The 13945-nt window shown below is 37.8% G+C and overlaps 1 protein-coding gene across 1 annotated transcript in view; it reads right to left on the bottom strand.

Annotated features, from left to right (window-relative positions):
- Positions 1-13945, bottom strand: part of RYR2 (ryanodine receptor 2) — a 772975-nt gene that overhangs the window by 236035 nt on the left and 522995 nt on the right. Inside the window, exons 30-31 of the mRNA XM_059899659.1 lie at positions 2844-3052; positions 1862-2214 (exon numbers count right to left, since the gene is read on the bottom strand). Of these exons, the coding sequence (XP_059755642.1) occupies positions 1862-2214; positions 2844-3052 (562 nt within the window). The remainder of the gene's footprint in view (positions 1-1861; positions 2215-2843; positions 3053-13945) is intronic.

The raw sequence follows: 13945 nt of genomic DNA, 5'->3' as shown, positions 1-13945 counted from the left end.
GGATGATTAGCTCCCAAGAGGACATCTGGCAATATCTGGAGATATTTTTGGTTGTCACAACTTGGTGGGGGAGGGGTGCCACTAGCATCTAGTGGTGGAAGGATCCTGCTAACCGTCCTTCAATGCACAAGGCAGACTCTTACAATAAATAATTATCTAACCCAGAGTGGCAATAGTGTTGAGGTTGAGAATTTCATATTTAGTGTAAGAAAGGATGCTAAAACAATCTACCTTCTTATCCATTAAAAAATACTATTTAGAGAGAATACTCTAAGGTTCAACCAGTAATGTAAATATAAACGTCTTAAAAACTAACTCTTGGGAGAAAATACAAATCATATATCTGATAAGGTTAATATCTAGAATATACAAAGAATTCCTACAACTCAGCAACAAAAATGGAAATGACCCAATCAACAAATGGGCCAAGAACTTGAATAGACATTTCTCCAAACATGTTATACAAATGACCAATAAGCATATGAAAAGATGCTCAACATCACTAATCATCAGGGAAATGGAAATCAAAACCACAATGTGATATCACTTCACACCTATCAGGATGGCTACTATCAAATAATCAGAAAGTAACAAGGGTTGACAAGCACTTGGAGAAACTTGAACCCTCATGCAGTGCTGATGGGATTGTAAAATGGTACAACTGCTATGGAATACAATATAAATTTTTTTCCTCAAAAATTTAAATATAGGGCTTCCCTGGTGGCACAGTGGTTAAGAACCCACCTGCCAATGCAGGGGACACGGGTTCGAGCCCTGGTCCGGGAAGATCCCACATGCCATGGAGCAACTAAGCCCGTGCGCCACAACTACTGAGTCTGCGCTCTAGAGCCCGCGAGTCACAACTACTGAAGCCCGTGTGCCTAGAGCCCGTGCTCTGCAACAAGAGAAGCCACTGCAATGAGAAGCCTGCGCACCGAACCAAAGAGTAGCCCCCGCTCGCCGCAACTAGAGAAAAGCCCACATGCAGCAACGAAGACCCAATGCAGCCAAAAAAATAAATAAATAAAATAAATAAATTTATTTTTTTTAAAAATTTAATTACAGAAGTACCAGGCATCCCACTTCTGGGTATATATCCAAAAGAACTGAAAGTAGGGTTGTGAAAAGATATTTGCACACCCAAGTTCTTAACAGCATGATTCACAATAGCCAAGAGGTGGAATCACCCTAAATGTCCATCAGTGGATGAATGGATAAACAAAATGTGGTGTATATACACACACTGGAATATCATTCAGCCTTAAAAAGGAAGGGAATTCTGACATATGTTACAACACATATGAACTTTGAGGACATTAAGCTACATGAGATAAGTCAGTCATAAAAAGACAAATACTGTATGATTTCATTTATATGAGGTATCTAAAGCAGTCAAATTCATAGAAACAAAAAGTAAAATGGTGATGACCAGGGGCTGGGGGAGGTTGGAAAAGGCAAGTTATTTCATGGGTGTAGAGTTTCAGAGTTTTGCAAACTAAAAAAGTTCCGAGATCTGTTTCACAACAATGTGAATATACTTAGCACTACTGAACTGTACACTTAAAAATGTTTAAGACGGTAAATTTTATTTTTACCACAATAAAAAAATTCATAGAAGAAGTAACTCTTGAGATAGATTGTTAGTGGTAACAAATTAGATGACCAACAGGCTGCTTTTTCTTCTGTAGAATCCTTGGTACATAAAGAAGGAGGAAGAGGAAGAACAAATTGACCTTGGAAATCCCTTACCCGCTATTACCCTATCCTGTGATCCCCTGACATAATAAATATATATTTTAAATCATTAAAAAAATTAAAATTAAAAAAAAATTTTAAAAATCATTTTGCATATATCAATGACCTTTGTTTCAGACGAGAGGGCTTTTCCTGAGCATAATCTTTGTGGTTGTTAAACTCTGGTTTTGTAGCTTCTTTGTCTTTGTCCACTCGATCTGGCACCAGATGGCCATGAGCTGTCTTCATGAGAACCTCGAAGTCCGAATCCACATCATAGTCCTCCAAATCATTCTTGGGCCCAAAGAGACTGGCGCCAGGGATGCCTCCAGCCGCAGTCTTGGAGAAGACCTCCGCGCACTCGATGGGCATGCTCAGACGATAAAACATGATATCCGTGCTGCTGTTCTGAGAGCCAAAGGACTTCTGAGTGACCTTTAAGCACGGGGAACTGTCGATGGTGCCGTCTATTCTGGTCACCTAACAAATGAAGACATGATTGTTCAAACGCTCACCATTGTCAGTTTCCTGATTCTAAAACCCTAAGGAGCATCACACCTTTACAACCCAAAACATGGCCCGCCCATGGCATAATTTCATAAATGAGATCATTAAATAGAGGGACTGCTGTGTTACAGACATACTCACAGTTCTGTTTCTAACTCAGAAGATGATTTGGGAAATTCATGTTAAAACTGTATATATTCAGATTGAGCCTGACATTGCCTACATAAAAAAAGAATTATATACAGTTGACCCTTGAACACCGCAGGTTTGAACTGCTTGGATCCACTTTAAATGTGTGTATTTTTCAATAGTAAATACTATAGCACACTACATAATCCGCGGCTGGCTGAATCCGTGGGTACAGAGGGCCGACTATAAAGTATATGCAGATTAACCCCGAAGTTGTTCGAGGATTAACTGTAGGTAATCAGTCTAATCAGCCTCTCATAAGTACCTAAAATCAGAGGGTAATCCTGTCCTTAGATTCCCCTACAGTGGAACACATCAGAGCCATCATTTTAAGGAAGTGACAGCAACTGTCCAAGTAGGAACACCCGCTCCTGGTTTTTGGCAATGGTCTGATTTCTAAAGGAAAAGCAAACCTCAATATGCTCGTGGTTTGATGGAACTTGGAGAAACTGAGGAAGTCTCTTGCTTAGCCACATGGTAATATCCCTGTTCGTGTTAACGGCAAATGGTTCATAGCTCTCTTGTAAGCCACAGATGGTGAAATATTTCAAGGTGCTGACGTCCTTTCCAAAGTTCATCCTGCCCACTTGAGCCACTCCAAGGCTACATACAGGTATGAATCCTAGGAAGAAAAAAAAAATACATCAAAATCTTCAGTATCATTCGTATAAGATCCTTTCAGCATGAAATCACCAAAAGTATTGCTCTAAAACTCTTACCTTTGTGAGAACCGTTGCCCTGAGGCAAAAACAATAGTGGGGTAAAGAGACCACGGACACTAAGTATTAAATGTGAGGATCAGAAGACCAGTATTTGCTCTTGGCATCATAATTCGTTAAATGTGGGCCTGAGGTAAGTCCCTTCTTCCACCCTGGACTTCTGTAAAATGAGGCAACTACTAAGCAGCCCCGAGTCCTCCAGAAATCCTGGGGACCACGACCCCCTCCCCACAGCCTCCCAGCTCCGAAGTGCAGGTGACTCTCTTGCAGAGGGAAAATGAGAAAGAACTAAGTGCCAAAGCGCATTAGCAAAGAGCCTGAAATGTACAAACATCAAACACAGCTGAGCTTTACATGTAACTCAACGAAGAAAAAAAAAAGGATTGAAGGCCACATTTTTAAAGGTGTTCATTCACTTATAGCTGCTTTTGATCTTTGAAGAGAATTTTGCCTCTTCTTTTTCCTCTAGTACCCTAGATCTAAGCATGGAAAATATACATATAAATAAGAATTCGGAAGTAGCTGCTAAAATCCTACTGAAACTCCTCCATCTGTCCCTTTCCCTTCAATGTCACTGTCGGTATAGATTAAGCAGGGTAATGCAAAATTAGCATAAATAGCTAAGATAAGAAATCAAAAAGTAAGTTAAAAGTTAACAAGAAACTAAATCAAAAGCAACAGCAATGAGCAATGAAGAAAAAAACAAAATATTTCAATGTGTGGCAGGGATAGTTAATCTTTCCACTATTAAATAAAAAGGGGAAACTACATTAATTATGTTAATTGTTTGAGTTCTTTGGAATCAACTGTCTGGCAAGGGGATGAGATGATACTTTTCAGTGGAGGGGGCATTTACGTACTCTTCATATCTTTCTGTAATATTTTACATGAAAGTTCAAGTAGTCAGCACAATAAACAAGGTCAGTATTGGGATGCAGACTACAAATTAGAGGATCTAACTTGCAGATCAAAAAAGCAGGGGATCCTCAGAATAAGCTGACAGATTTCTACCATTATGATGTCCATTTCTTCCCTTGTTGAAATTAGTGGCAGTGAAAGCAATGTATAACTCTCAAGACAGCACAAGACAATAGAAATTACATCTGATAATTCATAATGATTTCACCCAGTTTGTATCATCAATATATATTTAAATAAACGGTTGAATCATAGCATTACCAACTGGGAAGCAAGAACACATCCAGCTGGGTTCAAGGAAGTGTGAGTGATGAGTTTCTAGCTAAAACTAAAAAATCCACAGCTGTGTCTGCAGCTGTGCCAGCTCTTGATGCAGTAGTCAAGGAAGTTGTCTTAAATAAGTGTCCCCAAAGGAATCAAAGAAAAGGATTGGATAAATGCAATAGATCTGAGACAGCTTGAACTACATTTACACAAACGGGAAAACCTAACATCCATTTGACATAAACTAGGGGATACCAAGACAGAAACATCTCTGCTGATGCTAAACATTTTTCTTTCTAACCACTTTATATGTAGTTGGAGTTCCTACTCTAAAAGTGAAGTTATTGGATATCTTAAAATATCTGCATAGTAGATCTTTGGGTGTTCGTTATATTACTATCTGAACTTTTCTGTATGTCTGATATATTTTCATCTAAAAAATCAAGTATTTAGTGTTGTGCGCAAAGATTTGTGTCCTAAACTGTTCACTATGGCTATGTATACAATCATAGAATATTGTTTGGACAATAAATATGTGTTTTTCTTTTCCTGGAGATGGTATACTACTTAGCTTTTGAAAATCTGGTTTTCAAAGGTTCATTAATATATAGGAAAATATTCACAGTATGTATTATTTCGAGAAAGATGGAACATATGGCTTATTTTTAAAGATACAAAAACACCAGAAGGGTTTTTTTTAATCAAAAAAGTTTCAGAATGGTGGAATTTTTAATGCTTTTCCCTCTTTTTATGCCTCTCAATTTAACAATTTTTTTCAATGAATATGTATTTAATGATGACAACAAACGACAGCCTTCGTAAAAATAAAATATTCATTTAAGAAAATGGGATATACCTGTATCTTTCTCGTATAGAAAGGTGGAAGAATGATGTGGATATAAAATGGTCCAAACAACATGTTCTTCAAGTTGCTGAAGTTCAAGTTCTCATTGCTACTGAGTGTGCAGTGAGCTTGGTACCAGAAATCTTGCTAATAAAATTACACTAGTACAAGAGTGATGAAAAGTGATATAGCAATATGCATTAAGACACTTTCACCTATTCATTTCTTTATCCAACAGATGTTTATTGAGCAGCTACTGTGTGCCAGAAACAGGGAATACTAGGTCGCTAACACAGACCCAGCTAAATGTTCTCATAGTCTAATACGGTGGGGAGACAAGTGAAGAAGTAATAAAATAACCTACTGACCCATCTAAAAAGAGAGAGTGCTAAGAGCCGAGGAAGAGTAGAGAGATGAAGTCAGGAAGATTTTGCAGAAGAGTCACCATCTAAGTAGAGGGCAGACAGGCAGTCCTGGGAAATGACTAAGAACAGGGACTTTGGAATCCAAGAGACCTGGATTCAAGTTTCAGCTCCACCACTTCTTGGCAAGTTACTTAAGTTCCCTAAGCTTTAATCCTTTCTTCTGTAATATCTACCCACTAGGGTTATGGTTTTAAAAACAAGATCCTGTATATATAGTGCTTAATATATACGCTCACTAAACTCAATTTTAAATGGAAAAAAAAAGGTAAAAGAAACTAAATAGGCGTAATAAGAGAATGGTTAATTATGATACATACACAAGATTAAATAGGTGTAGCCATTAAAAATCATGTTCAGGGCTCACCAAAATAAAACTATACAGGGAGGTAAAACTAACGTGGCAACATTTAAAAACTGGTGATTCCAGGTGAAGCGTACACAGGTGTACATTGCACTATTCTTGCACTTTTTAAAGGCTGACATTTCTCAAAATATGATATTGGTAAAAATACAACAAGTTATGCTTAAAATACTTTTATGCCTTAGGACAACATATTATATATAATATTAAGTTTAAAAAAGGTGGCAAAAAATTATTTTTACATCTCAAACCTTTAAATGGGAGAAAAACACATTAAAAGTCAAATTTCTCTCTGGGTAGTGGGAATATAATTTTTAACCATTTTCTTATACTCCTTTGTATTTTCCAAATGCTCAAAAAGAATATATTAATTTTATGAAAGCTAAATAGATACACTTTTTCATTAGCTTATAGCAGTAGGTGGTTTTTTCACTGCTTTAGCGTTCTGGTCTCCTTTAAAGGAATTTATCTGTGAAAGTACATCCATAAGTAGAAATTATGCTTTTTTCTCTTTGTAATTTAAATGAAGTAGAACTTAATAAAAATTAAATTGTATTCTGACTTCAGAAGATGCAGTTTTAATAGCTGTTATGATAATAAAACAATAGATATTTCTAAAAACTACATTTTTTAAATTAGCATATCACAGCAGGAACAACTACATGGCAAAGGTATCAAAGCAGAGAGTGGAGGAAAAACTCCAGGCACTTTTCAGTCGCCACATGGGAAAGGGCCAGGCCTCAGTCACTTCCATTTGGCCAATGCCCTGCAAATCAATGTGCTGACAACAGATGAAATGCTTACCACACAAGGCTCCCTAACAGCGGCTAATTCCCTGAGTGTTCATCTCAGTGACTGTAAACGACCATTCATTGAGACAGGAATCATTATTGTCTTTTTCCAGTGATTTAAGTCCAATCTCAGCTTAAATCACAGCTAAGTGGCCAGAAAAGAAACCCAGGTCTGCCAGATCTCAAGCTCCGTGCTTTAACTCAGGCCTGTAAATCACCAGAGAGTAGAGATTTTAGGTTTCCTGGACCATATGGTCTCTGTGAAAACTACTCAAGCCTGTGTTACAGCGCAAAAGCAGCCACAGATAACATGTAAACAAAGGAGCATTGCTGTGTTCCAATAACACTTTACTCACAAAAACTGGTGGCAGGCTGGATGTGGCCCTCAGACCTTAGTTTGCCAACTCCTACTCTAAGTTTTCAATATTCAAACATTGTGTATCAGGTCCCTCCATTTGGAAAATATCTAAAGAACACCGACCAGGTACCAACCACTATTCTAGGCACTGGAAATACAGCTGTGAACAGAACAAAAAGGAGTCCCTACCTTTCCGGAGCTTATCTTTATGTAGAGAAGGCAGATAATGAATAAATAAATAGTTACCAATATACATAACACAGTGTCAGGAAGTCATAAATGCTATCAGGACTGATGGAATGTTTTGCCATGAATTACACAAGACGAGTTGATAAATGACCTCACTCTTAATCATTTCCCACAGCAAAACATGATAACTGAGGTTCAATTCTTTATTAGCTTGAGGTATGCTGAACGCAAAAATATTCCAACCCAATGAAACAGACTTCCACAAATTCACACACACCCCCCGGCACAGGTGAAATGTTGGTCCTACCTTCCTGTCCTTTGTGTTCTCGATCTTCTATTCCAGTTACCTTAACTGACACCCTGCAAATAACAAAGTCTGATGTATCTAAGGGAAGTTTTCTTCCTGGCAGTGGGTCTTAAATTAGTACACATGAGTCCAATTGGTTACTTGGGCCTGTGCCAGACCCGCCCTAGCTATTTGTAAATCTGTTAAAACAGTAGCTACAGCTTATGGCTAAACTGCTTCCTCCAACAAAAGACAGATGGCTACAGCAAATTTTAACTTTCTCCGTTGAGAAGCCTCTTTGCTCCTGAGCAGAGGGGTGTGTTGGGAGCATGCAAGTCCAGCAAAAGAAGTGGCAGTCACAGGATGTGGCACTGAGAGGCCGGCATGAAAAGAAGATAAAGCAGATCACAAGCATACCAGCTTTTCCTAAGAATATACGATTTCAGATTTCAAATTTTCTAAAATACAGATAGGAATCAACATTTACAAGCCAAACCAAACGGCCAAAAGCAGATAAAAATGGCCGATATTACACTAACATGTAAATTTGAGTTATTTGATCAGAAGGAAGGGTAACATTTACTGGTGGCCTACTATGTGCCAGATAATATATAAGCACTTTTCCATTCATTATTATTATTATTATACTTTTTTTTTTTTAATTTGGTCGCGTTGTGCGGCATGCAGGATCTTAGTTCCCCCACCAGGGATTGAACCCATGCCCCTTGCAGTGGAAGCACGGAGTCTTGACCACTGGACTGCCAGAGAAGACCTCCCATTTATTATTAAATATTAACCCCATTTTTCAAGATGAGGAAACAACTAAGATGTTAAATCATCTTGTCTAAGGTCCTACAGCTAGTTAAATGGGATGCTAAAAGTTGAATCAAGAATGCAGAGAAGGAGGGAAAAACAAAAACAAAAAACACTTGCCTTAGATTTCTGGGCTCTTTAGACTTGCAAGAGGCATGAAAAGACCATTTCCTATTAGTGTTTTTTATTTTAAGGATATGAAAACAGAGGGGCTGGCCATTTGCCCAAGATCATATACGAAGAATGGTTTTCAGAATAGGGTCTAGAACCCAGGGCTTCAGACATGATATTTGTTGCTTCTATTTCATGTTGGCTTTGAAAATGAATTAAGGAATTATGCTAAGTGAGGTCTTAGGGAATTTTCCATGATGCAAATGCATCTTTAGTGCATGGACTCTGTAACATCAATGCTGGAACAATAGGGACATTCCCATACTTTCTTCCTGGCTCTTGGTTTATTTCAGATAATCAAAGCAGTAGAATTTTTATTTTTGACCTTGAATATCATTTTAAAGCCATCACATTCTCTCCATCAGTTCAAATCCAGAAAAAAAGAACGTTTAATATACACAGGGTTCTGACATCCTTTACTCTGATTCCTTGATATTTTCAGTATTATTTAAACATTAAATCTTGCTGTTTGGCTCTATAGCATTCATAGATAATAAGCCATTGGTGTTGTAAATAAGCCATTGGTGTTGTACATCTGTATTACTCCTTCTAGTACCTCAAACATACATTCACTATATGCAAAACTGCCAATTTGCAGATAGGCTAGTATATACACAAATTACCTCATTAACCACCTATCAACTTTATTTATTCTCAAAATGGTCTGTAAGGTAGAAATTTCCTCTGTTCATCAATATATAAAATTTAACTGTCAATTAACTGATCAGTTTAGGCTAAGCAGTTTGATTTTCACTGAATTCCCCAATCATTTCACAATGAATTTCCGCAAACAACATGTTGTTTAGATTACATACACATAAGCTCAAAAGATATATATTAAATAATAATCTGAAATTTAACACTAAATATTAAAAATCTCCTCACTGCTTGAAGTATTCTATGTATTTAAGAGTTTCATTCCTGGAAATATCCAGAGTGTTTCTAGGATAGCTTCCCTTTCTGATTCCAGGGAAAACTATGAGACTGATTATGCTGGTTTCCATCATCTTCATACTCTTTAGAATTTGTCTACCACTTTATAACGGTCTTTATCTTCACTCAAAATATGTAGTGTCCCAACCCAATTCCCAGACTGTTTGAATTGCTCCACTGCAGTGAGTCATACTCCTAACTTCTTCCTTCCTTCAACAATAGTTTATTTTTAATTAGGGCGATTCCCAATAACGTTACTTTCCCGGGTCTGATACAAACCTAGGTCCCAGGTCTGTACCAACAGCAAGTTGTACAGAGTGTCACTAGTGACAGAATGGACAGATGTTATGATGGAGCCAGGAAGGTAGGTATTTGGGACAGTACAGACCCAACCTTATCTCACACCGTGTTGACAGCTACTCTTCTGGATGAGCCATACACATCTGCCAAATAGTGCATATTTCAACTGAGGGTAAAAAGAATATTGTATTATAAGTACAGACTGACGGTTCTATATTCTGGTTTTTTCTTTCTTTCTTTCTTTTTTTAAAGGCAGCAAAATAAAATCAATAATGGAAAGTTATCCCTCTCTTTTTCCTTACAGGTCTTTTCTGCCTAAAGCTATGCAGCTATTTTAATTACAAAAATATTCTGGTTTTCTGCCAAGGAAAGGAATTCCATGCAGTCTCAGCACCAGGTATTCAGTTTTGCTTACTGTCCTTTCAAGTGGCAGATACAGAATTAAAAGCATCCTTTCTGGATTTGATTATCATCATTACGGGTGTAGAACCCGAGGGCCCTGAGATCATCTTTACTTACAGAAGAGCTGACAAGCTTGAAAAGGCTCCAGTGTAATGAGACATTTACACAACGCAAGATATGTCCCAGAGCCTGCTTTGTAAAACGCAGGTAATCTCCAGACAAAATAACTATTCTTTCACCATCTGGCAAGATGTTAAATGACTCTCTGCCTTGCTTTAAATTAAGGATATGATTAGCTCTTCAAATTACTGGTAACATGAAGCTCTTGCACATTTAAGAGTAAATGGAAAATGGTTCTAGATGAGTATGGGATATAAGCGCAGAGGGGTTGTGTATTAATTTCCTAGGGTTGCCATAGCAAAATACCACAGACATTTTCTTTATTCATTCATCTATCCACAGACACTTAGGTTGTTTCCACATCTTGGCTATTGTGAGTAACCCTGCAATGAACATGGGAGTGCAGAGATTTCCTTGAGATCCTAATTTCTATTCCTTCAGATCTATATCCAGAAGTGGTTTTGCTGCAGCATATGGTAGTTAAAGTTTTAATTTTTTGAGGAACCTCCATACTGTTTTCCACAGTGGCTGCACCAATTTACATTCCCACCAACAGTGCACCAGGGTTCCCTTTTCTCCACACCCTCAAACAACATTTGTTACCTTTAGTTTTTTTTGACTATAAATGTTCTTACAGGTGTGAGATGATATCTCGTGTTTTTGACTTGCCCTTCCCTGCTGATTAGTGATGGAGAGCACTTTATATATCTGTTCAGTTTCTTTGCCCATTTTTAAAATGGGTTATTTGTTTTTTGTTTGTTTGGTTTTGGTTTTGGTTTGTGCTACAGAGTTGCAGGAGTTCCTTATATATTTTGGATTACCCTTTATGAGATATATGATTTGCAAATATTTTCTCCCATTCCATAGGTTGCCTTTTCGTTGTGTTCACGGTTTCCTTTGTTGTGCAGAAAGGTTTTAGTTTAATTCCACTTGTCCATTTTTCCTTCTGCCGACTTTTCTTGTGGTTGAAAAAATCATTGCCAAGGCCACTGTCAAATAGTTTCTCCCCTATATTTTCTTCTTCGGGTTTTACAGTTTCAAGTCTAATGTTAAAGTTTTTAATCCATTTTGAGTTGATTTTTGTGTATAGTCCAAAATCATGTTGTGTACAGTCACAAAAACATTTTCTGTGTGGTTCAAAATTAGATAAGGGTCCAATTTCATTCTTTGCATATGAATATCCTATTATCCCAATGCCAGTTATGAAAGAGATGACACTATCCTCACTATGCATTTTTGTTATGCTTGTCAAAGATCAGTTGACCATATATGATAAATTTCATAGTAAAGTTTACCTCTCAATAAAGTTCAGTGATTTTCTCTGTAAAAGTATTGTACACCTTCTGTTAGAGTGATAACTAGTGATTACTGAAAACACCTGATGTTACTGTAAATGGTATCTGCTATTTAATTTAGTTTTCCAGGTTTCCTGTTAGTATAGAAATGCTACCTTGCTAAATGCTCCAGTTATTCCTAGTAATGTCTGTAGATTCTTTAGGGTTTTCTCTGCAAATGATTAAATTATCTGCAAATAATTATAGATTGTTGTTCCTTTTATTCCAATTCTCAACATTTCCAATTTCTTTTTCTTGTCTATTACAAGTTTGAAAACCAATTTAGGACAAGAGCCTTTTTAGCACAAGAATAAACTGAAGTACTAAAAGAGTTTATAAATGCTCTATATTTAAATTCCTCTCACATCTACCTGTCTTTATATCTGTGCCATGCTTGATTTGGGATTTTTACCATCTTCATCATTTCTTCTTATTGCTACAGAGAATGTCAGCTCAGACATAAATATATTGGCTAGTAAAGCAATCAAAAGAACAATGTGGTAAGATATACAAAAATATATTTATTCTCTACTAGCCCTGTTCTTGTCCCCCACCTAACATGGTAAGAATCATCTCCACTGGGCTCCTGAGGAAGTATATCAAGGCACGCTCCATATAAAAATTATAATTTAAAAAAAAGCTTCAGTCTCAAATTTGATATGGAATAATCTCTGGCTTTGATAAGATGAACTAGACTCTGGATGAATCAGAAGAACCCCTTTCAGGTTCTTGCTATGGGGCATCATATCTCGATTGGCTACCAGACCTCTGTGGGTATAAGTTAGAATGTCTTCTATGTGACGGGCAACTTGATTTGTGATAAAATTAACTCCTGATTAGTCAACTGTGTATGGACTGGGGGAATACATCTAAAGATTCCTGATGAAGAGAAATGCTTGAGGTAGACCAGCTCGCAAGCATTAATTCCTGTTCTCTACCTTTCTGAGTAGACAGGCACTAAGGATGCCCTTTGATAGTTTTCCGAGTCAGAAGGTTCAGTTGAAACTAAAAATGTATTGGTCAATGTATTTGTTTTCCACTGCTGTTGAACAATCTACCACAAACTTATCAGTTTAAAATAATGCCCATTTATTACCTCTTACTTCTATATATAGGTCAGAAGTCCAGGTATGGCATGACTGGGGTTCTCTGCTTAGTGTCATGAGGATGAAATCAAGGTACAGGCTGGACTGTGTTCTCATCGGAGGCTCGGAATCCTCTTTCAAGCTCCCTCGTTGTTAAATGAATTCAGTTCTTTGTGGCTGTAGGACCGAGGTCTCCTTTTTCTTGCCAGCTATCAACCAGGGGCTGTTCTCAGATTTCCACCATGTGGCCCTCTCACACCACAACAGTTTGTTCCTTGCGGTCCAGGAGAAGATTTTATCTCACACTTTGGATCTCTCTGACTTCAAGAAGGAACCAGTCTCTTTGAAGAGCTCACCTGATTAGGTCAGGCCCATATGGCTAATCTCCGCTGGATTAACTCAAAGTCAACTGGTTAGTAACCTAATCATGAGAGCTATACCCCATCATATTCAGATTCTGCCCACACTCAAGAAGAGAGGGTTATACATGGCATGTCCACCAGGGATCAGGCCTCCTAGAGGTTGCAGTCTTAAAATTCTGCCTACAACAGAGGGTACTGCCAGCTCTTTTCTTGGGCTCTCCCCATTCTCGATCCTGAATGTCTGTCAGTACAATGGTAGGAAAAGATGAGGAAAAATTCACAGAAAACCTTACCAGGGTTGGCATCTGGACTTGTCAGCACTACTCCTCTGTTGACATTACAGCCAGAGGACTCCTTGAAAAATGAAGATTCAATTAATCTGTTTGTTTTACTTAGAGATATTCTGAAGAGATTTTTTTAAAAAAATCAAATAGAAGGGAGAATCCTAAAAGAGGACCTGCCACATAGACGAAATAGCTTTTAAAGTCTGAAAACTCCACTCCAGCACTACACAATGCTCTTGATCTCGACCATGTAAGTTCTGGTCCTTTGAGGGGAGATGAAAGGCTAACAGATCTTGTTCTTCTACCAGAGCTCAGTGTATCTCAGCAATTTGCTCTTTGTCCAGTTCACATATGAGCTTTAAGGTCAAGTCTGTGGTCACTGAGGGCAAGTGCAGTCCCTATATGGGAAAGAGATCTGTAGCTTTTTAGAAGAGCCCTGCCTGCATCTTTATGGAATAACCAGATCCTCACCGGAACTACCTGTATGGCTGTATCTCCACCTGGATTTAACTGGATGACCCCATCAGTCTTTCAAAGATTTTTGTGATTTTCCTTT

Source organism: Balaenoptera ricei, chromosome 16, assembly GCF_028023285.1.
Source record: "Balaenoptera ricei isolate mBalRic1 chromosome 16, mBalRic1.hap2, whole genome shotgun sequence".
NCBI lineage: Eukaryota > Metazoa > Chordata > Mammalia > Artiodactyla > Balaenopteridae > Balaenoptera > Balaenoptera ricei.
The sequence above is the reverse complement of the archived record's forward strand: the minus strand, read 5'-3'. Positions and strand labels throughout refer to the sequence as shown.